This window comes from Antechinus flavipes, chromosome 3 (assembly GCF_016432865.1).
Source record: "Antechinus flavipes isolate AdamAnt ecotype Samford, QLD, Australia chromosome 3, AdamAnt_v2, whole genome shotgun sequence".
Taxonomy (NCBI): domain Eukaryota; kingdom Metazoa; phylum Chordata; class Mammalia; order Dasyuromorphia; family Dasyuridae; genus Antechinus; species Antechinus flavipes.
The window spans coordinates 9,536,215-9,560,690 of record NC_067400.1 but is presented as its reverse complement, the minus strand read 5'-3'; the positions used below and the strand labels follow the sequence as shown (position 1 = coordinate 9,560,690).

General features: G+C 42.0%; 1 protein-coding gene across 1 annotated transcript in view; it reads left to right on the top strand.

The window, feature by feature from the left end:
• The window catches only part of SEPTIN2 (septin 2), a 32,877-nt gene that overhangs the window by 5,623 nt on the left and 2,778 nt on the right, over positions 1 to 24,476 (top strand). Inside the window, exons 2-12 of the mRNA XM_051991697.1 lie at positions 5,074 to 5,102; positions 8,095 to 8,215; positions 10,674 to 10,760; positions 11,594 to 11,717; positions 12,455 to 12,589; positions 12,720 to 12,837; positions 18,802 to 18,903; positions 19,330 to 19,475; positions 20,199 to 20,282; positions 22,158 to 22,215; positions 23,664 to 23,767. Coding sequence (XP_051847657.1) covers positions 5,094 to 5,102; positions 8,095 to 8,215; positions 10,674 to 10,760; positions 11,594 to 11,717; positions 12,455 to 12,589; positions 12,720 to 12,837; positions 18,802 to 18,903; positions 19,330 to 19,475; positions 20,199 to 20,282; positions 22,158 to 22,215; positions 23,664 to 23,765 — 1,086 coding nt within the window. The 5' untranslated portion in view covers positions 5,074 to 5,093 and the 3' untranslated portion in view covers positions 23,766 to 23,767. The remainder of the gene's footprint in view (positions 1 to 5,073; positions 5,103 to 8,094; positions 8,216 to 10,673; positions 10,761 to 11,593; positions 11,718 to 12,454; positions 12,590 to 12,719; positions 12,838 to 18,801; positions 18,904 to 19,329; positions 19,476 to 20,198; positions 20,283 to 22,157; positions 22,216 to 23,663; positions 23,768 to 24,476) is intronic.

Genomic DNA, 24,476 nt, shown 5'->3' with positions numbered 1-24,476 from the left:
GAGCCCTTAGAAGTTATATTTGGTTGGTCATCATTGTGTTGATCAGAGTTTCCAAGGTTTTCATAGTGGTTTTAATGAACTGGGACCCAGCTTCTTGTTTGGGCCTAAGCTGTCATCCCCTTCCCCACACACACACACACACACACACACACATTACAAACATATTCAATTAAATTTCCACATTGGCTGCGTCCTAAAAATATTTTTTTCTCTTTTTACATCTAGATCTTCCTCCCCTTTCTCCCCCCTATTCCTCTTCACCTCTTTCTCTCTATTGTCTCTTAAAATCATGACATTACAGGACCACTTCCAGGCCTTTTCTGATTGGGCTTCCTCTATGACCCCTGATGTTGATAGATACGGGAGTGATCCCCATACTTGAATGTAACCAGTTTATCCTTTAGTCCTTAACCAATTTTTTTAATTCATGTTTACTTTTTTATGTTTCTCTTTACTCTTGTGTTTGAACTTCAGTTTTTCTACAGCTCTGGAATGTGGAAGTTCTGTATTTTGTTAAAGGTCTGTTTTTTTTTTTTCCCCCTCAATTAACAGTATATAGATTTGTTGGGTAAGTTATTTTTGACTGTAGATCCCTATCCTTTGCCTACTGGAATATCATTTCCAATCTCATTGTTCTTTTATAGCCATAACTGGGAGTTTTCATATGGTGGTTTTCTTTCAGGAACTAAGTGATATGTTCTTCCTGTCTCTGCTTTGCCCTCTAATTTTAAAAGATTTGGGCAGTTTTCTTTTAAGATTTCTTGAAACAAGATGTTTTATGTTTCTTTTTTTGGTCAGGAGCTTTAGGGAATCGGTTATTAAATAATCAGTTGTTTTTACAATGAAATACTTGACACTTTCTTCTATTTCTCAATCTTTTGACTGTTTTAAGAGATCTGTGTTGCTTCCTGGAGTCATTTGCTTGTAGATGCTTTAGGATCTGCATTTGTGTCTTACGTGTTCCTGCCACCATTAGCTCAGAATTCCTTATAATGGGGTTCTTGCTGTGTTTGCCCATTCTTTTAGCCTACTTCTTGACTGGACTTGCTGCTGCTTTCTTGGTATATTGAATGTTGTGCTTTTGTAGGATCTCAGGCACAAGTGGGTGTTCAAGTGCTTCCAAAGTGATCTGATGCATGGCAAAGTCTGATTGTTGCCCTTAGATCTGAGCTCTACAAGTTCCTGACTGGAGTCTGGGTCTGAGCATGAGAAGTTGCTGCTGCTAGACTTAATCCCCATCAGACAGTTGGGACATTCTTCTGATTTAGAGCAGCACAACTGGATACCCCCTTTGGACAGGAATTTCTGCCTGGGGATTCCTTTGCAGGCTGAGTTAAACTTTGCAAGGGAGGCTGCTTTGCTCCTGGAGCCGCTGTTCCTGGCTTCTGAATTTCTTCCCTTTTTTCCCCTGCCTGGAGATGCCATACCTGTGTGCAGCTCCCCTTCATGCTCTGCATTTACAATCAAGTAGCTTCCAGTTGATTTCTGTCATTACTGTAATGTCTGACATCTTTTCCTGCCTTCATGAAGAGTCTCTCTCTGGATAAGATGACTCACAGAATACCTTTCTGTCCCCAAACTTTCTTCTCATACCATGCTGGGCTCAACAAAGGATTCTCTGCTGCTCCTTTTGGATTTCTCAGCAGAATTCCTTCTGTACATTTTCTAGGTCTGATTCAAAGAGCTCCCTGCGCTGCTTCCTTTCTCTGTGCCATCTTGGCTCCACTTCCCTAGATATGATGTTTTTAAAAACACAAAGAAACCTAATTGTGTTGAAATATTGTGTTATCACAATACCCTCAAAAGATACCAGTCTTCGGCTCCTAGGCCTCTAATTCTTAGGCAGATTGTCCCTCGGTCAAGTCTAAGTTTTACTTCTTCAACTTCCACTCCTTGTTCTCCTGATTCTGCCCTCTAAACTAATGTCAGTTTCTCTTCCAGTAAACTAGGGGCTGGCTTCCCAAAGGACTTTTTCTGATCCTGTAAAGATAATTTCCTTCTAAAATTCCTTTCTTCCATCCTGCTTATACTCACACACACACTTTCTCTCTCTCTCTCTCTCTCTCTCTCTCTCTCTCTCTCTCTCTCTCTCTCTCTCTCTCTCTCTCTCCCCCCCATAATGAGTTCTTCCTGAAACATTAATTTCTAAGGAAGGCTCAGACAGCCATCCTTTGTTCTCTATTCTTCACCACCATGCTCACCCACACTCTCATCTCTTCAGTGTGTATAGTTATCTTTCCCTTTTAGAACATAAGCTTCCTGAGAGCAGAAGCTGTCTTTGCTGAGATGTGTATCCTAGCTCTTGAGCACAGCATCTGACAGAGGCATTTAATCAACTCTTAGTGACTGAGTGAGGTGTGATACTGCTGCCTCTTCTCGCTTTGGTCTGTTTATAATATTCCTGCTTGAAACAAATGTTGGTAATCACACAAATTTAGTATTCACTCGCATTTGCTCAACTGGGTCTGTCATCTCTTTGATTGGACATCGACTGGGTGGCCCAGTGGATAGATCCTGGAGCCTGGAATCAAAAAGACCTGAGTTCAGAGTTCTGAGGTCCTGGACAAGTCACTTAACACCCATTTGCCTTGATTTTCTCAACTGAAAATGGAGTTGTTAACCATACCTATCTCATGGGACTCTTGTGGAAATCAGATGAGACGATATTTGTAGAAAGTGCTTAGCACAAACATAATAGCCACTAAATAGATATTCTCTTCTGTGTCTGGCCATCTTGAGCAACTCTTGTCCAAATCCTCCCGTCCATGCTCTATGTTGCTCCTCATTGCCGAGCCACCAGTCAGGGCCCTCATGGTGTCTGCCTGTCATCTCTCACCACATCATCAGTCCCTCTTCGTTTCCCATCAAGTAATTCCTTGATGAGATCTTTTATTAAAGTCATTCAGAATCTCTCAGCTGGATTTTGTAGACTGTTCATACCCACTATTCACCTCTCTGCTGTTCTCTAAAAAGCATTTTTTTTTTTTTTTTTTTTTACTTTTTTGGAGACAGTTGTATGTCATGCCGTACACCAGCAGTACAATGTTGGCAACTTAGTTTCCACAGATAGATTGTAGTCTTTAAAGGAACTAAATAGTTTCCCAAAGATAATCCAAGAGTGATTTCCTCCTTTTTAACTGAATCTATTTTGTCCACCCAGATGCATGTCATTTAGATAATAAGCATTATTTATCCACTTATACTTAGTTTTTCCAAGTAGGTACTTGGGTTATACCCTTTTGAGTGGTCATAGACCTCTTGCAGGTCTTCATTCAACTATCACAATGTGATCAGCAAACAGAAGCATCTCGAGGACCTCATCACATGCAGAGGAGTCCCCTTCAATTTGTACTCAGCTCTGAACCACCTCCATGTCATTGATGAGTACAGTCGGCCTCTGTAATATCTCTTCATCGCCTTGTCATTGAATTGTAGGGTTATTTTTCCTATGTCTTTCAAGAACTTTTAATGATTTTGATTTATGGATGAGAACTTTTTTGTTATAATGGGCTTTCCTAATTCTGCTTCCTCAGGCACACTTCTCTATGTACTCGGTCCAGCTCATCTGCTTTTTCCTCTTCTGTTCTTTTCTTTTTTCTATGAACACATCCAGAACTGTGACATGAGGGTCTAAGTGAAGTGGTTCCACTGACTGTGGTGAGGAAAGTTGTATTTGTTTTAATCCGCTTTGTTGCTCTTTAACATTTTTCTTCATTTTGTCATCCCCTTTCCATGATTGTCTTTCATTGTACGTGGCATGACTTTACTTAACTTCCCCTCTTAGGGAGCTTTCCTGAAACTGTTTATCAAACTCTGCTGCTGCTTTTTGCCTTTCTACTTCTCAGTCTATGGACCATTCATCCCACAGGTCTTCTCTCCTGGCCTTCCTCCCACATAGAACTCATCTCCTTTAAGGCAAACAGCTCAAGCAACATCTACATCAAGTCTTTCCTGCTTCCTCCCAACTGTTAGAACCCTTCCTCCCAAACCATTTATATTTGTATTTATTCACTTAATTTTTATGCAGATGTATTTAGTTATATACTTGTTGCTTTCCCCACTCAATGTAAGTTCTTTATTAGTAAAGAATTTTTCATAATTTGTACTTTGTACCCCAACACCTAACTCAGTGCCTGGCATATGGCAGGTATTTAATAAATGCTGATTGATTAGCTGGGTATTTCCTGGCAAGGATATTAGGTTATACAAATAATAGAAATTGATTAAAGCAGTGTTTTGTTTTGAGGAAAGACTAAGTAAAGAATATATATATCTTACCCAACAGGGAAAGAAGGGTAAGGGATAAGGAAAAGAGATGATGTGATAAAAGGGCGAATGGATCTAGTGAGGCAATGATCAGAAGCAAAACAGACTTTTAAGGAGGGATAGGATAAAGAGAGAGAAGGATGAACAGAAGAAAATAAGGTGAAAGAAAAACACAGTAATCATATCTATGAATGAGGATAAAATAGAATGGATTAGAAACCAGAATTCAACAGTGTGTTATTTGCAAGAAATCCACTTGGAACAGAAAGACACATACCGACACATAAAATAAAGAGCTGGAGTGAAACCTATAATGCTTCAAAAGGCAAAGAATAGCAATTGTAATCTCAGACAAAGCAAAAGCAAAAATTGTCCTGATTAAAGTAATCAGGGAAACTACATTTTGCTTTAAAAAAGAAGGTACAATTTTTTTTTCACTTTAATCATTTTTTTCATTGTGGCTAACATTGTAATATTTTGCGTGGTTTCTCATGTATAATTGGCATATTGGTTGTTTTTTGTAAAGGGAGAGAATTTGGTACTTAACTTTTTTAAAGGAAAGAAATAGATAATGAAAAAACTTTAGGAACTAAGAAGTATCTGATATTTCACTAATGTAGTTTCAGACTACTTGTCTGAGTAATCTTGAATCGCAGAACTCTTCTAAGTTGATTCTTCTGAATCCAGAACCTGTGACATTTCTGCTGTTATACTACCTTAATTCAGTCCTGAATTTGTGTGAAAAGTAATGCCTTAGTATCCCTTTCTTGCGATCTAAATGGTAATAAATTGAAATTCTTATTACAGGTAACAGAACATCACTGAAGATGTCTAAGGTAAGAAATTATTTTCATATGCATCATAGTTTAAGAGGGAAAAGTGTTGAAATAAATTCCTAGTTGTCCTATAATGCAAATTTTTGTATAAATGTTTTAAATGTCACTTGATAGATTGGCTTAATTTGGACTACTTCAATGGGTGATTTTTATCTTTGGTTTTTATCTTTTGACTTTTATTTCCATATATTCTGGTAGGACCAATGCACTCTCTTCAGATCACTACTGGTAGATAAATCATAAAGTAATTTTATTTTCTTCATTATATAAATTCATGGCAAATTTAGTGGTTCCTCTTTAATTATTTTTGGTAAATTAGTTTTAATTAGCTATACACATTTGCCCACAGTCATGCAGCCTAAAATAAAATTAAGTCCTGATTTGAAAGAAATTATCACTTTTAAAATAGTTTTTAAAATAAATTATTTTATTGCCTTTACTGACAGTTTAGTGTTACTAGTTTTTGGTATTTGCATCAAAGCTGTTAGCTCCCATTTTTTTTCCCCCTGAGGCAATTGAGGTTAAGTGACTTGCCCAGGGTCACACAGATAGGAAGTGTTAAAGTGTCTGAGGTCAGATTTAAATTTAGGTCTTCCTGACTTCAGGGCTGGTGCTATGCCATCTAGCTGCCTCATAGCCTCCAGTTCTTGATTGATGAGCTTTTTTCAATGTCAGACATGTTAATGCATTGAGAGATTTTCAAAAACTGAACCATCAGAAATCTGAAGAGAAGAAAATATTTATGAATTTTTGTTTTAATTTTGCTTTCCATGACTTTTTACTTCAAGAGAAAGGGTTTGAATGGAGACAGACTTAAGGCAGGCTGTTGCAGTGCTCTAGGAGAGGTAATGGGAGGGTGGGGGTGGCACATGGAAGCCGGGTACCAGAGATGTCATAAAGGTGGAAACAAGATTCAGTCACATGTTGGAGGAGAAGGTAACTCGAAGAGGATTCTCAAGGATGGTACTAAGATTTCAAGATGGATGACTAGAAATATGGTGGTGGCAGCTTAGCATGTCATAAATTAAGAAAAAGACACAGAAATAACAAAAGAAGTGAATCTTTGGTGTAGATAGTCAAATTTCATGCCTTCAAACTAATTGTAGGAAAAGCCCATCTGAATTTGAAATTTAAAAATTAAGTTGCAGCTTTATAATTTGCTTTAGAACCCTTTGGCCAAGAGGCTGATGGAAAGAGATTGGTGATTTTAATTAGTGTGTTAATATTCACCAAGAGACCGCAAAATAATTTATTTAAGAGCTTTTTGTGTACCTCATTATGGTTTGATTTAATTTGAGGAGAGCTGATATATCTGTAATATGAATTCACAAGAAATGAGTTCCGAGTCTTCAACCAACCAAAAAGACAAGCAATTCATCAAGGGGCTGGACTTTTTATACATCTAATTATAAGTTGGCCATATTTTATCCTTTTAGCACTCTTCCCTCTTTAAATTTTGATCATGAGGAACATTGAAGTTATTTTGTTTTGTCTTTGAGGAGAAGATTCAGTTTAGTTTTTTAGTTAATTGTGTTTATAGTGCAGATGGAGAGTGAGCCTCAGACTTGCAGGTTCCCGGCAGCACCTGGGAGAAGATCTTCTGCAGGGAGCAGAGTTCCTTTCATGCAGGAAGCTGATTGCCTAAATATAACTGCACACCTGTCTCTTCTTCTTTCTCGTTCCTCCACCACACACTTTCAGGTCTTCTATGGCTCTGCCCAACTGCCTAGGAGCAGTGGTTTACCTTAAATTCCCTTCTAGCTTTCTTAGGGAAAAGAAATAGGGATTGTGGACTTGGAACCCAGAATTTCTCAGAAAAGCTGCTTCATTCCTAGGATTGAGGATGTACAATTGAGAGAATTTTGATCCAAAGCTGCAGTGGCCAAGCCAAGAAATCGCCTTCTAAAATTGGTTTTCATCAGTGATTTGAATAAAAGGCACAAGTGGAATGCTTGGCAATGGCACTTGTCACATGCCATTATGTTGAAGTGAAACAAAAGCAGGACGGAATATGTGATAGGGGCAGATTTTCATTCAAAATATAGCTAGGGTTTTCCAAAAGTGGAGTGGGCTGCCTGCCGAATAAGTGTTCCCCGTCCCAGAGTTTTTCTTTAGCAAAGCCAGTGTCATTTGTAATGAACAGAGGGTGGAGCAGGAGTTGAGAAAAACTGGGTTTGATTTCTTCAGTAACAGTAAGAGTTGTCATTTAGCTATCAAGTCCTCTAGCCTCCCTAACTTAAGTGTCATCTGTGAAATGAGAATCCTGCTAGTAGAAGTCACTCCAAATGATTGTAAAGGTTGGAGAAGGTCTTAGATATTGAGCTGAAAGGATTATGGGCAATAATCTAAGCCAGTATCTTTTTGTTAAAGGTGAAGAAAAGGAAGCCCAGCCCTTGAGGATGCCTGGGAAGGACTGGGGAAAAGAGGGCCCCGACTCGATCCTGCACCCCCTTACCCTGTGCACTAAAACAAGGGAGTTCTTCTGATGAACCAGAAGACATTTGGCCTCCAAAGCAAGATTTGAAATCCTGGCTCTGGGTTTCTCTTCAAAAATGATATCACTTTAAAGCCTGTCCTCAAAATACATACACAATCATGTATACATATTATTACTTCATTAGTATATTAAATACAGTCATATTCTGTAATATACACTATTAGTGTAATAATAATTACAGAGTATAAAATATAATAATATTTATAAATTAAAATAATGAATTATTATTATTATAAAATAATAAAATAAATATAAAGTATAATTATAAGAATTCCTCATTATCTATACACCTTCCACCACCCCGGGGTTTTCCCTAGCTTGGCCTTTGTGCTAGTTCTGATAAATAGCTTATTGACATAAAAGAGTTTTTAAAAAGATAACAGTTTTAAAAGGAAGGAAAAGTCTTCATGATGTTTGATACTTTTGTACATATTATAGTCTCATCCTGATTCATTAAATGAAAGGTTACTAATAATATTTTGGCTTTTGTTTCAGCAACAGCCTGCTCAGTTTACAAATCCAGAAACTCCTGGCTATGTTGGATTTGCCAATCTTCCAAATCAAGTCCACCGAAAATCTGTGAAAAAGGGTTTTGAGTTCACACTAATGGTGGTTGGTAAGAAATCAATTTGTGCCCTTTTATATTCTGAAATTTAATTAAATGAATTTAAAGCTAGCAGTCTGAGTCTATTTCTTCCAGATTGCAATATTAGAAATGGAAACCGAAAATCTTGAAAGCTCCTGGTTTTGTTTTTTTTTTCTTTTGAAGAGGAGAGGAAGGGGAGGAAACTAATTATAGTGTTATGGACCATTATATTTTAAGTTAAGTATCTATGGTCAATAGGATTTTAGTAAGAGTAAATTATTGTTAGTTTTGTGTGCTAAAGCCAAACATAATACTTATCTTATCTGTTGTTGAGCTAATGTTACTGCAAACCTAGAATCTCATTCTGATTTTTTTTCTCCATGTCATTTCCCTACTCCCACCTCCCAGCAATTCCAAGTAATAGCCTAATATGGATGGGAGACTTTTTGGAGCATGTCAATAACAAGTAATCTTAATAAGATAAAATTTTTGCTTCCTAAACTTAAAAGATTTTTAATACACTTGTGCTGAAAAATACAGATTCAGCACCCCCAATTCAGGAGGCAAAACTACATGGTTTTTGTGTTTTTGTTTTTGTTTTTTCCGGTTTCAGTAGATCAAGTTAATAATAGCCACAGGAAACTTGGTGAAGATTGACAATATTTGCTATATAGCACTTCAGATGGTCACTGTTTGGGGACCCTGAATTGCACCTGAGAATAGTAACTAGCACCTGCAAAACTGAATAGAGCCTTTGGGATGTCACATCCCAAATAGATGTCACATCTTGTTCATACCACCCAAAATAGGGGTCTAGGAGCACCTACTGACAAAATTAAAATCAGCAGGACACCACAGAGAAGAGAGCAGACATGTCCTGATCAGGAAAAAGAGAGGCAGGCTGAACCCAGACCCCATAGCCAGGGCCCAGAGGGTCTTCTAAGTCAACAGTCTGAGAGAGTTGAAGGCCTACTAAGAACAGTTGAACCTGGAACAAAAGATTCAGAAAGACAGGAGTGAACAGATTGGGGGGGAAGGAGGAGAGACTCTTTGTTGGTTTTTTGCATTGTCCTTGACTATAGAGAATATTAGGGAAATTACCACTGGACTTCAGTGGTCTCAGCTTCTGAGCCAAATATTGGGAAGACCCAGTCCTTAAGAATGGAAGGAAAGACAGGAGGAGCATGGCTGGTCCTGTTGTCATTCAGGACATGATGCTCCCCTGGACCTCTCCCAGGTTTGGCATTTAAGCCAAGGATGGCTTCTGCCGGGTCCGTGTTCTGTGCTTCTTGCCAGAACCTTGGCTTTCTCTTGAGTACGCCATACCCCTTTGAGCACCCCTCTCTCACTTCCCACTCCTTCTCTTGGCCTAACCCCCAGTTTCTTGTACCGCTCCTTCCCCATTTCTGCTTGGGCTCCATCATTCCATTTTTCCTTTATTTTGAATTGATCCTGTCCAGTTGTCATCTTCTGTCCCATTCCTGCTGGTGCCTCCTGCTGACCCCCAGAAAATTCTCACCCTGCCCTCTGAGTGCTGTCCCTGGCCTCTCGTTTCCTCATCCTCAAAGTGCTATTAACCCCAGGGATTTCACTTTTCACCTTAGGAACGTCTGCTTTGGTCTCTTGTCAATCTCTTTGGTTTCTGCTCAGCCCAGAGGATGATCAAACCTGGGCCTTCCCTGTCTCCCAAAGCTGTCGTACTTCCAAGTCACTGAGCTTGATGAGTCTACTTCCTGGCCCTTCATCTTCCTCCTCCCCTCTGTCCCCGCTCCTGATCGATCCTTCCTGCTTTTCCCTTCCTTCCCTGCCATAGGTGAGAACCCATGGATAGAATGCCTTTAACCCTTCCCCACCAGCCCCAGGCTCCTGCTTGATTTGTCATGTCCAGTGTCTCCCTCATCACTGCCCTTTGCTGTTTGTCTGCAAATCTACACAGCCCTCCTTGAATTTGGTTCCTCCGCACAGCCGTCGTCCCATGGCGGTTCCCATGTTTTCCACTTTGTTCTCTGTCTCCTCACTGTCCATTCACTTTCTTAACTCCCTATATGACCTATTCCCAAAGCTGCTGTCCCCAAGAGCACGAGGTCTTTTTCAGACATGGTCTTTGCCTTCATATAAAGTTGGCAAAAGCTGCCCGCCTCTGTGACCCTTGTTGGCCCTGCTGCCCCGTGCCTCCTCTGGGGGCACACTCTTGTGTTCTTCCCTTTAGGTCCAAGGCTCTTTTGTGGGTCCCTCCTATAATGGTGTGAGCATGCTGGGGAGAAGGCCGAGATCAGGAAAAGCATGGCTCCTGTCCCACATTTGACATGCCTTGTATGTTTGGGAACAGCAGCTCTCGTTTTCTATTGTATATTTGTATTCTGAGGGGAGCATCATACTGGATGTCATTTGTGTCTTCCTGAAAATCATAGCTGAAGGTTTCAATTTATTAAACAAGCAAAGACTGGTATTCCTAAATCCTGACTCAGTACCTGTGTTTGTTTTCTAGGGGAATCGGGATTGGGAAAATCTACTCTCATCAATAGCCTGTTCTTGACTGACTTGTACCCAGAAAGGGTCATTCCTGGGGCAGCAGGTAAGAAAATTACTCCACGACTGCCATTGCCGCCTTCTCCCATCAGAACTAAGGCACCACATTGCTGCACCAGACTGACTTTGAAGGCCCAGAAGCAGGGCCTTAGCACATGATCTGGCTGCGCCCTTTGGGACTCATTACTAGTTTCAGACTGTTTCCTGGTCTTTCTTACTCCGTGGGCTACAACCTCACAACCACCCAAGGATTTTGGGTATGGAGTCAGAGGGTTGAATTCAGCCCCTCGGGCTGCTGCGTTCTACCTTGTGGGTAGTGTAGCCTCAGACACTTAACTAGCTGGGTGAGCCTGGACAAGTCGCTTAACTGTTGCCTGCTTCGATTTCTTCATCTGTAAAATGGAAGATATAATAGCAGCTACCTAATTGCGAGAATCAAATGAGGTGATACTTGTGAAGTGCCTGGCCCACGGTGGGCGCTAGGTAAATGCTTGTTCCCCTTCTCCACCTGTGATGTGGTCAGGTCACCTTGTGGGCCTCCTTTATGGTTAATGAGTCAGGCTTCTAAGCAGCCTTCCAGCTCAGCTCCATCTCTATATTTGACAATGCTTGCTTTAAAACATAAACCCTCACATTGTCTGTAGAACATTGGTTTTTCTTGTTTGTTGGTTTGCTTTTGTAGTTTATTTTTTGTTTTTTTGTTCATTTGTTTTTTTACCTTTACAAACGGTAGATCAGTCCTGTCCCTTCACTAACTCAGGTAGAATTTCTTCCTTCTGCCACCATCCTGCCACGTGGCACTTTCTCAGCACTCATGATGGCATTTATGAGAATGCCAACCATCATTTAATTCTCCTCCTGTAACGTGTACTTTTCTAGAGAAAATCGAAAGGACGGTGCAGATCGAGGCATCCACGGTGGAGATCGAGGAGAGAGGGGTCAAGCTCCGTCTCACTGTCGTTGACACACCCGGTTATGGGGATGCAATTAACTGCCGTGACTGGTAGGTGGCCGCCTGCTGTAGGTGTCGCTCTCTGGGTCTTTGCCAGGTCCCCCGCCATCCTGGCACTCAGGGAGAGGCTGCAGACCTCAGAGCCCATAAGCCAAAAGTGGCCTGAAGCAGGTTAAAATATCACTGAGAAATATTTAATAAGCAATTTAAATTGCAGTAAAACCTAGAAAACATCCCACTTAACATTTCAGCCAGTACACCTTCCCTGTGGATTAGTGATCCTGGTTCTAATTGAGTCTGACACCCCTGCTGTCAGATGGATCGATAGAGTCGTCTGCATCCCAAAAGCCTAGAGCTAGAGGCCCAGCAGGAGGCACAGAGAAGGAGCCCGAGAAGAGCATGCATGTGAGCCTGACGGAGGAAGGCCGACCCAGATGGGCAGAGGTCCATGTAGCGAAAGGTGCTCCGAGCCCAGGCTCGTTCTATGGTCTCCCTGTGAAAGTACCATTTTATCTGGCTTTGTTATAAAAGCCTCTTTTAACCCATAGCCTAACTGAAAAGGGAAGAGGGTATGGAGTAGTCAGCTCAGAGTTGTGGCTGCTCCGTTGAATTACATAGATTTTTACAGGTTTTCTCAGAAATGTGGCCATCATTTATAGAATTTTCTGAAGGGCAGTGCACTTCCAGCTCCAAACAGCTTAGTTCATTTAGGAAGGGGAGCAGGGGATAGTGGGGAACACACTCCTTTCTGGGGAGCTTGAGTTGTGAAGTCCATGTGTTGTTCTTAGCTTCAAGACGATCATCTCCTACATTGATGAGCAATTTGAACGGTATCTGCATGACGAAAGCGGTTTGAATCGACGGCATATCATAGATAACCGCGTCCATTGCTGCTTCTACTTCATTTCACCTTTCGGACACGGGTAGGCCTTTTTTCTCTGTGTTACGTGTGGGGCATGGGACGGGTGACCCAAGTGTTGGTTTTTTAGACAATTGCAATACATTTGAAAAGTATTGGGACTTGTAATCCTGTAACCCTCGTGTTTTTTCCAGACTGAAACCTTTAGATGTAGAGTTTATGAAAGCTATACACAATAAAGTGAATATTGTGCCTGTGATCGCAAAAGCTGACACTTTGACCCTGAAGGAGCGGGAACGCCTGAAGAAGAGAGTGAGTGGTCTTCGTTTGTTTGGCTTTTTTATTTTTCACTGTGAATCAAAGTTCACTTGAAAACACTATACTTTGTCATCTTTACAGCTAGACTTTCTGACTAAAGGGGAGGGGGGACTTTTCAGGAATACCTACCAGGCCACCCCAAAAAAAAAAGTCCTGGGCCCTGAGATTATGGCAGGACAACTAAAGAATAGATGAGGGCTCATGAAGAATCTTGAGGGCCTTGTACGTGTTCAAAGTAATCCTGAGGAAATGGATCAATTCTTGGGGCCCCTATGAACAAATATGCAGAGAGTGAAGATGGCACATTGACTCCTGCTTGGCTCGTCTTCTCCTTCAAGCAGAATGATGTACAGACTGGAAATGGGAACCCAGGGACTGGGGATAGATATATGGGAATTCCAGGATCGGGGAGCAAGTGAATCCCCTTCTGACCCACATGAGTTATTTCATGTTACTAAAAAATGATGAGATTGTTAAAATGTTTGGGAAGGTGTTGAAGCACAAGAGGGAAAGATAGAAGTGGATACTGCCTTGCTTTTCAAAAACACAAACGTGTCACTAGTTAAGCTTGAATTTCTGCCTTGTCACATTTCTAAAACCATTTGAACAGACAATCTGTGATTTCTGGACAGATCCTGGTGACCTCTCCTTCCCTTTCTAAGGTGACAGGGGTCACAGGCTGAGGCATGAAGGGAATGACCTGGGCTCAGTGTCACAATCCTAGCAGAGACCCCCAGTGAGACTGGAGTCCAAGGGGATTGGGCTGGCTTGTTTTTGTGGAAGAGTTGTTCAGCCGTGGGCTGTGTGTCTGTCCTTTTTGTCTAGACTTGAAAGAAAACGTAGGCAGCTGCTTTTTCAAGTCTGAAGGTGATCTGAATTCAGATCCTGCCTCAGACTGGAACTTGCTGTGGAACCCTGAGCAAATTGGTTCAGCCTTTCCTTTTCTGTAAAATGAAGTACAGATAGTAGTTAGCTCCTGGAGGTGTTGAGGGATGATCTATATAAAGGTCTTGTCATTGTTATCTGATAGCTGTATCTAAAGAAAAATGGTCTGTAGTGATTTAGGAAGCCACAAATTAACATGAACTATCTGGTATTTGTATTTGTTTCATTGAACATTTCCCAGTTACATTTTAGTCTGGTTGGGCAATTCTCATAGCACAGAAGTTTGATGTCCAGATTAAATGACAGAACCAAGACCTAGAAAAACCTTCAGAAGACTGAAATAATTAGTAGGGAAATTTAAGAACAAGAACAGCACCTATTTATATAGCATTTAAATATTCTACAGCCCTAACAAAAGCCCTGTTAGGTGGCGAGTGGGATAGTTTATTTTAAAGATGAGAGTTAGAGTCTAAAAAATGGTAGCGTGCCCGGAGTCAGCTACTCAGTTGTCTGGTAGAATTTGAACCCTTCTCTTCCCTGGCACAGGCTTTTAGCTCCCTTGCCTGGAATGGTGCAGTAGTCTGCTCATGCGTCTACCTTCCCTAAGTGTCCCTACTCCCTCCTGTTACTCAGCCCCTCAAGTGATTTTTTTTTCAAGAACAGAAATGACTTTCTCATAGACACACACATACACGCACGCACGCACGCATCTAGTCAGTGCATTTCATTAACTCTCTATTACTTCAACGATTGAATACAAAATTTGCTGCTTGACATTTAAAGCCCTTCCTAACCCTGGCCCATCTTCCCTTTCCAGGCTTCTCTACTACCCATTCTCTTTGATCCATGACCTTGGCCTCCTGACTCTACCTCCCAGCTCCCGACATTTTCTCTGGCTACCTTCCATGCCTGGAATGCACTCCCTCTGCTCTGACCACTGACTTCCCTGGCCTCCTTACAGTCACAGCTAACATCCCACCTTCAACAGGAAGCCTAGATCAAGTTTTCTGAAGTCGAGAGTCTTCCCTTGGTTAATTACTTCCTTCTTATCCTGTATAGAGCTTATTTGTGTTTCTTTGTGAGCTCCTTGAGAACAGGGGTATGGTTTTGTGCCCTTTTTGTATATCTGGTGCTCAGTGAAGTGGTGGGCACATAGTAGACTTTCATCTTTCTTTATTGATTGATTGATTGAACCCATGCCCCCTGATTCTTAGGGCCAGTGCTGTTTTCATTACACTGTATTGCCTCTTTGCGATCAAAATAGAATTTAACAGGGAAAATTAAATTTCTATCTTAGAGTCCGCAGTCAATTATAAAACTATAAGGGGACAGCTGAGGTTTGGCTCAACAGGTCTTGAGGACTCTAGTTAACTGTCACTTCTATACTGATCACCAGTAAACCCTGATTGCTCTGAAGTTTCACTAATAAAAATGTCCAGTTGCCAGTGTGCATCCAGCTGGAGTAAGCCCAGGACACCTCCAGGCTGTAATGTGAGGTGTTTGCTGAGGAGGCATAGAACAAGTCAGATGAAGAATCATGGAGGAATTTGAGCTGATCCTCCCCTGGAGAGCAGAGATGGAATGAAAGGGCAGAACCAGGACTGCCAGGCCCGAGTCACTGAGGAGGCACAGTTGTCGCGAAGTTCCACCATCTCTCCCATCCCTGGTGACAAGACATGTGAAGTCAGGCACTGACAGGGGCCAAGCACTCTGCTGAGTGGGGAATCCAAACAGGATAAATGAGAGAGTACTTGTTCTCCCGGAGTTCTCCTCCTTAAGGAGTGGTGGACCCCTGAACAGAGCCTCTGGGAAAGACAAGGAATGTGACAGGTGCTTGAGGAATGCCTAGGGAAGGGACAAATAAGCCAGTTTCTTCTTGACTGGGTCTTACATACTCGGCTTTTTTTCAATTTTTCCGCCATTCTGCTTGGAAAAGTAGCACATTTTCATTGTTAGCATCTGTCAGCCACCTATTCTTAAGTCTCTTGATTGCCAGCCCCACAACTCCCTTTTTCTTCCTTCTGTATTTCTTCTGTTCATGAAACCAGCCTTCCCTCCTTTTTTTAATTGAAGTTTTTTATTTTTAAAACATATACAAAGATAATTTTTTTAACATTGATCCTTGAAAAACCTTGGGTTCCAATGTCTTTCCTCCCTCCTCCCTTCCTCGTATTCCCTGCCCTAGCTGGCATGTAATCCAGTGTATGTTAAGGAAGGCATTCTTGGAAGCTTGGTCAGACCTGTGTCTTAGAGAATTTCTCTGAGTAGCTCTGTGAATCCCACACTACAGAAACAGTATTAGAAAATGGTAAAATTGTTCTGGTGGGTAGTCATGAGAGTCTGAACGAAGGCTGCAGCTAGGTGCATGAAGAGGAAGGGCCAGTGAGCATGAAATGTGAAATCTGCAAGGCTTAGCAGCTGACCAATTGTGGGGTGTGAGGGAGAAGCATAGCAGTCCCTTTAAGAAAGAAAATGGAGACAACTAGTAAATTCGCCCTCAACAGGACCAAGGAAATAAAGACAGGTGGGTTCGGGGAGCTGGAGAGGATGACTTCTTTGTAGCTGTTGACTTCAGGATGCTGGTTAAACATGGAGAGAAAGATGATCCCTAGCCAGGTGGTGATGTGGAAATGGAGTCATGGCTAAGAGATTAGAATGAATATCAAGATTTAGCCATTAAAGTGATCGCTGAACCAGTGCGTTGAACAAGATCATCAGGAGAAAGAAGAGCAGAGAGAACAATGAAGAGGTCCTGCAGAGAGCCTTGGAGGACGCACTGGCTCAGGGGCCAAGGAGCCTGGGAAGAAATGCAGAGAGACTCTCATATCCAGGAACAAAGACCAGTTGGCTGTGTGTCAGCAGTGCAGAGATCAAAGAGAATGGGTAGAGAAATTGGGTGATGGGGGCCAAGAGCCAACAAATTTGATGATTGAAATCATTAGAGAGCCTTGGTGTGGGGTAAACATTTTTAAGACGCAGGACAGCATAAGGAAGAAGAAGTACAGTTCGGAACGTTACAGGGGAAATTATCATATACTTAAAAGGAAGGACTTTGTTCTAATTTCCAGTTGATTGACAAGCATTTAACTGTTACTGTTTGCCAAGTATTAAACAAAGCCCTGGATTAAAAAAAAAAAAAAGTAAAAATCTGATCCCTGCCCTTAAGAAGCTCACATTCTAATGGGAGAGGCAGAGAGACAGCATGCAAAAAAAGCTTTTAAGTGCAAGGTGGTGGGTGTATTTATGTTAGGCCATCACAGATGGAAGCACCAGCAGGAAAGGCCTCTTGCCAAAGGAAAAATAGTTATAACTCGATCTTGGGGGAAGGCATTCCACGCTTGGGAGGCAGCCAGAGAGTGATGAGGGGTAAAATTAGGAAATGGGGTGTCCTGCACAAATAGAAAAAAGGTGAATCTCACCAGATGTGAGAGAACAGAGAGAGAGAGAGACCAAAAGCGTGAAATTCGAGACCTCTGGAAGCTGCCACGTAATCAGACCGAGTGTAGGGAAGGCACTTGGAACAAATAGGAGCTCCCCTAGTGGATCCAGCCTGGATGCCTGGGTCTGCACCACGGTGGCTCTTGTGTAGACGACCACAGGTGGCCAACAAAAGCCTTCTGTGGAAAGAGAAGAGGGGGATGCTGGTTTTGCACATGTTGAGTTTGAGACCATCCCAGTGAAGACATCCAGTAGACAGTTGGAGATGCAAACCTGAACGTCAGGAGAGGGCTTGGGGTTGAGTAATGAGAGCTGAGAATCATCTGCATAGAGATAATTGATTAAGTTTCTCCAAGTCCACACCAACGTCTGGGAGTAAAATCAGTGTCACCAGAACCTAGAAGGGATAGAAGGTGGTAGACAATGTCCAGAGCTGAAGATGGGGAGAAGGCCTAGGTTTGGTTGAATGGTGAGGTCAAAAACCAGACTTAACAAGGGTGTAGAAGAGGATGAGAGGAGAAGACGAAATGCTGGTGTTCCTGGGTTTCTGGAACATGGCTGAGAATGACCAGGAGGCCCCAACAGCAGCACCTTGAAGGCTTCCCTACTTCAGCCACTGCCACACCAGGAGGTCATTTTTGATGAACATTGTAGATCTTGCTCCTTGATCTTTGGGGTGGTTTTACAGGATTTCTAGGTTCTTCTTTGCCGTGTTCTTGCAATAATAACTACTACTCAATCTGGCCCCCATACTGACTGGGGGGACCAGAACAAGATGGAGTTTTAATCCAAGCCCTTCAGATAAAGTGAATGGTGCAGAACAAGCTCTTTCTAAAACCTGAGTAGTGAATATAGAGAATTCAGAGTAATGGTCAGCTGAAGGGTTTTACTATTAGAGGTAGACTTTGATGTGTGGGGGCAATCGTTGGTGAAGAGCTAGTGAAAATGAGCACAGGGTATGATACGTCTCCTAGAGCACAAGCTGGAGGAGGCCTTGGGAAAAAGCATTTCCCTCCTGCTCAGGCAGTGGAGGGCTGGACATAAGGAGGCATTTGGGGCTATGGTGGTGGAGATGAGCAGGCTCACCCCATGTAGACTCACTCGGGAGCTGCTGGCACTTTGGAACAACCACAATGGAGACTTATGTGGCCTGTCACAGTCAGGGACTCCTCATGTTTTCTCCCCCCAGCTGCCACTGAGGTGTATCAGCTGTTCTGTGATTCTGGCCATTAGGTCAGAGAGCAGCTCCCCCATCCACCCTCCTGTCTACCTCTCTTTGCATCCTTTTTAAGAAGTAAATAACATGGGGCAGCTTGAGGACTAGAACAAATCTGACCTCAGACACTTAATACTTCCTAGCTGTGACCCTGAACAAGTCATTTAACCCCAACTGTCTAACAAAAAGAAAAAAAAAAGTAAACAGCATTCCTCCCCACACATCTCACAGCACAGCCACTCTCACCAGGCTAAGGTGTTCGTCATCCACTGTACCTGCGTACATGGAGTTCCTATCACTTCGCACAGTGCATGGTTCAGAGAACATGTTCATTGATGAGTGAGGAAAGTTTTTCTGCACTATTAAGTTCAAAGTCTGTATGTCCCCCTCCCCTGATTGCCCATACTCTCCTCTTTCAGGTTCTGGATGAAATTGAAGAGCACGGGATCAAGATTTATCATTTACCTGATGCAGAATCAGATGAGGATGAGGATTTTAAAGAACAAACTAGACTTCTGAAGGTAAGAATCGGCTTAAAATGCTTATGTCGATCCTGGTGTTTGTCTTTATCAAATTGAGAATTATCATTAGTTAACTATGTGAATCTGGTAGAGATTATTCAAATTATTTTGTGTTTCAACTAGGAAATAAATCCAGTTGTTAGTGATGATTTGGAAATCTTTGTCCCTTCGATTTGTTGTGTAGATATTTGTTATAACAAGGTTTGCTCTGTGAGAAATTTGCCTGAGTTGTACTTTGTGTTCTGAAGTTTTTTCCTAATTAAATCTTTCTGAATATAAAAATATCAAAAAAAAAAAAAAAAATCCTAGCATACTCTTAGAAATGGAAAGTTTTCCTGAACAGAATTGGGAGCCTTTTTTGTTTGTTTATTTGTGATGAAGGTTTTTCTTGTAATTTGTCGGATAATTTTTCTTGTTTATTCACAGGCTAGTATTCCATTTTCAGTAGTAGGATCTAATCAGTTGATCGAAGCCAAAGGCAAAAAGGTTAGAGGTCGTCTCTATCCTTGGGGAGTTGTGGAAGTGGAGAATCCAGAACATAATGACTTCCTGAAACTGAGAACAATGCTGATGTAAGCCATTCTAAAGGATTTTTTTGATACGCCCTAGCTGGACAGTGTACCAATCTCTAAAGCAGTCAGTAGGGACGGGTTAGTTAGATGAATAAAAAAGCTTTCTCAACATGGTCATTGAATGACTGCATAAACATCCTACTTCATTTCTTCCCAGGAGTAATGGAAAGGATTGGGTGGGGGGCAGTGGTGTACAAACCTTGTTTCCCATGGCTATCTCCTGATGTTCTCCCGTCCCCTTGCCTGCATTTTGCAGGGAGAGAGTCAGCTCTTTACTGGGTAAGCTTAAACAAAGCACCACAAAGTTTATCCCAAAGTTTCAGTTCTCATCTCTGTAAAATGTGTGTGTTGAACTCGGGGGTCTCTATGGTCTCCTGCCATATTCTCATAAAAGCTGTTTTTATGCAAAATTCCTTTTCACTACCAGAGAGCTTAGAGGGGGAATATGTAGCAAGGTCATATCAGAGTGGAGGCTTCTCCAGGGAGTCACTGCTGCACACCTGGACAACAATGGACATGAGAGGCAGGAGAGAGAGGAGCGATGGACTTCCCAAATGGGAAATGGGATGTCCACAGAGTCCCAGGACTAATGGTTCAGCAAAGGAGTGCAGGAGGGCTGAGGGTTTTCTCCATGTCTTCCCCTATAGCTTAGCAGCATAAAGTACAGCACTTAACAGCTCTTTGCATGGGTCTAGCTTCACAGCAAGCTCCTTTCTTTTCTAGTACACACATGCAGGATCTCCAGGAGGTGACCCAGGACCTTCACTATGAGAACTTCCGCTCTGAAAGACTGAAGAGAGGCGGCAGGTTGTCTTCCCATGATTACTTTAGTGTCCTTTCTCTCGCTCTCTCTCTCTTTTCTCTCTCTCTTTCTCTTCTCTTGCTTTCACTCTTGCTCTCCTCTCTATCTCTCTCCTTCCCCTTTTCCCCCTTCCTCCCCCTTGTACATTCTGTATTTTTTCTCCATCTTTTTATATCTTCATCATCTCATCCACCACAGCATAATTTAGTAAGCCAAAACCCACTCAGAACTCTTAGTCCTTAAGGCTTGAAGCCATTAATTTGCTCGTGCCCCCAAGAAAGTCAGCCACATTGCAGAAGGAGGGAAAGTGTTAATAACTTGAAAGAATAGCTCTTGGGAAGGAAGTGCCGGGTACATCTGCATTCTCTAGAGGAAAATTGTTTCTTGAAGTCAGATGTATCTCTAGGTGCCACGAGAGGATTCTGCTTTAGCAGTTTTGTAACAAACCTGTTATAATTCCCTGCAATCCCAGCCTTAAATCCTGTCCCCCAAAATGTAGATTAAACTCTGCTTTTATAAGCCCTCTCATAGTAGTGTCTATGTAAAGTTAATCGTTTTTATCAGGCTGATCCCTTGGTACAAAGACATCTTGTTAGCCCTGATGTGCCGAGCTGCAGCTCCAGGACGATGGCAGGGGTCATTTCTTAAGAGAACACCTGAACTCTCATTCTCCACAGAAGTAGTTTCTGCCGTACCTCACCTTGCCTGTTTTAAAATTGATGGTTAGGAGATTTTTTTCAGTCCTCATTTTTTCACTTTGCTTAAATTATATAGATATTCAGATCTGGCTTCTTTTTTTTTTTTTTTTTTTTTTTAATAACTTTTTATTGACAGAACCCATGCCAGGGTAATTTTTTACAGCATTATCCCTTGCACTCACTTCTGTTCTGATTTTTCCCCTCCCTCCTTCCACCCCCTCCCCCAGATGGCAAGCAGTCCTATACATGTTAAATAGTTTACAGTATATCCTAGATATAATATATGTGTGCAGAATCGAACAGTTCTCTTGTTGAACAGGGAGAATTGGATTCAGAAGATAGAAATAACCCAGAAAGAAAAACAAAAAATGCAAGCAGTTTATATTCATTTCCCAGTGTTCTTTCTTTGGGTGTAGCTGCTTCTGTCCATCCTTGATCAATTGAAACTGAATTAGATTTTCTCTTTATTGAAGAGATCCACTTCCATCAGAATACATCCTCAAACAGTATCATTGTTGAGGTGTATAATGATCTCCTGGTTCTGCTCATTTCACTTAGCATCAGTTCATGTAAGTCTCACCAGTCCTCTCTGTATTCATCCTGCTGGTCATTCCTTACAGAACAATAATATTCCATAACATTCATATACCACAATTTACTCAACCATTCTCTAATGGATGGGCAGCCATTCATTTTCCAGCTTCTGGCCACTACAAACAGGGATGTCTGGCTTCTTTTTTAAGATGGACCTATACCTGGTGTGGTTTTGGGAAATGATGCTGGGACTGTTTAAGAGAAAGGCCTTTAGGTGCTTGCAGCCCCTCTTAGAAATGTACTAAAATCATGGCAATTGTAGAATGTCCCCCCCCCCCCCCCCCTTTGGCCCTCTAGAGAGGACCTAAGCCAAGCAACCAGCTATTTGTCATTTTTGCTTGTAAAAGGCTTCCATTTATTCTTTGTTGTCTTTTTCCATCTTCGTTTACTTTTCCTTTTTGTTCATTTCTTAATCTGGGGAGGAAATGCTCTTTCTAAAAAAACAGTCTATTTTTAAACAAAGACAGACGGGGGATTCTCTGGAAAGATGTTTTCAGAGCTCAGAGAGATGACCAGAGCTTTTGTCAGTGATACCAGTAGAAGCGTCTGCACAGTATCAGGTAGTAATTGATTGCTTTCTATTGTTAGGAAAGTGGAAAACGAGGAAGTGAACAGAGACCAGATCCTACTGGAAAAGGAAGCAGAAGTAAGACACCATGTCCGTGTGTCTCATGTCTGTCTGTCTCGTGCCCATGTCCGCTCGTCTCATGCCCTTATCCTCATGCTTCATGCTTGTGTCTGTGTCTTAGGCTGTACTCATTGCCTCCAAAGATTATTTTCAAAGGATTTTGCCTTCCTATATATTGTTCTTGGTGTGTGGGTATAACTAAAATCTTAATTGTTTTTTATCATCAAATACACTTAAACTTAGAGTAACAACACATACAACATTGTGAACTGTGAAATTTCCCAAATAATTTTTTCTTTCAAAATGACAAATAGAAAAACATTTGTAGGAGAAATATGAAATAATTGGAGATAGTCACAGAGGAAATCATATTTCTGATTTATATATTGTATTGACTGTCTTAGATTTGGGGAGAGCAAAATTTGAAGGGATAGTTTTTATTTAGATAAGTTTTTGTTTTAAGACTTTAAAATTTTTAATATTAAAAAATGGTTGACTTGAGGAATCAGTAATGAAATCTAATAGTGTCACCACTTCAAGTCCCATTCAAGTTCCTGGTGCATAAAAATTGGCCTTATTTTATGACCATTTCAATATGTATGTCAGGTGAGTGAACAGAACCAAAACCATCAACTTTTAAAGGCGCAATGTGTTCTAAAAAAAAGTCAGAGATGACACTTGGTGCGCCAGACTCGTACCTTCAGTCTTGATGAAATCTTAAGCCGTTGAAATCTATCTGTGACTTCTCCTTCCTCCTAAGCCCATGGTCCCTGCTAGGTGCTGTGCTACTCCATTTTTCAGCAAATGGCATTTCGTTGCCGCTTCATAACTTCGAGCTGGCCGCTGCCCCCTTCCCAACCCCCGGGTTCTCCCCACCTTCCTCAGTGCCGGAAGTCCCCTGAGCTTGAGCTGCTCCTGGGTGATAGGTCCTGATTCACCAAGGACACGGTTACTTCCAAATTCCCACTATCACTGTGACTCGTGAGGGTTTGAATTAGTGCCAAAGTTCTTCCCCAGAATCTTTGTGTGGGATGCGTGCCTCCCTAGAGAGAGGAAGCCTTTTTGTAACTTGTAAAACTCTACGAGCTATTGGTTACATATGAACTCTGGGGAATTATTAATTGAATTGTTTAGGTTTGATATTCGGTAAAAACTTTGAGTCTCCTTTGTTTATCATGGAACCACAGCCTGTTTACCTTCAGCTGTGGGGTGAAGCCCAGCCCTCCTAAGCAGAGAAACCTCCCTGGGGAAAAGCCCCAGGCCTGGCACCCCAGCCCTTAGAGGAACAAGTAAGATCACTGCCAGAAGTTCCCCACTCCAGCCTTTCAAGTTGGCTTCTTGATCAGGGACATAAATGGCCTAGTTCAAGACAGATTTTTTTAAAAGAACTATTTCTTCAGAGCCTTTTTTAGAAGCCCGGGAGTTGGGGTAGCCTAAGACAGGTCTGAATTCTTCTCCCTTTGCAGCTTCGTCGTATGCAAGAGATGATCGCGAGAATGCAAGCGCAGATGCAGATGCAGATGCAAGGAGGGGACGGGGACATCGTCGTGCACGGGCACCAGGCTTAAGGGTAAGCTTCTGGCGATTTCCTCCTTCAGGAGGGCGACTGCTCTGGGTGAATACAGGCTGGCTTCTGCTGGACTTTTCTGGAAACTCATGATCTATCCTGGTGACACATCAAGATGAGGGATGATGGGGAGGGTGCTGAACTCCCCCTGGGGTCCTCAGCAAGTCATCCAGAGCCGAGAGTTCCATGACTCTTCTTCAGAACAAATATGGCTACCACTTAGCGTCTGGCTGATGTTAGCTAACATGGCAGGGCTTTTAAAATTCAAATACCAATTTAAAAATAGGTAATTACAATAATTTCCCAGACTTTTAGTATTAACAGGAAACTGTTGCATCAAGATAATTTATTTGATTAACAGATAGAGCTACAGTAGCGGTCAGTACTCCAGGAAAACTCTGGGTTGTTGATGGTTTGTGTAGATTAAATGTTGACTGTTCAGGCCCTTCTAAGTGAAAATCAGCTCCACAAGAATTGCGACACGCAGAGAATATCTTGACATAAAAAGGAGCCCAAGAAGGAGGCCCACATGGCATCTTCGTGTTACTGAGGAAATGAGTGGGCCATCAGTAGCACTCTGCAGGACTCCAGGATGGCTCCAGCAATACCAGCCAGGTCCTTCCTAGGCACACAGGCCGTGGCTAGGGGTCAGAGGGCACACTGCTGCTTGCCTCTGTTTCCTCAAACGTAAAATAGGAATAATAACAGCATC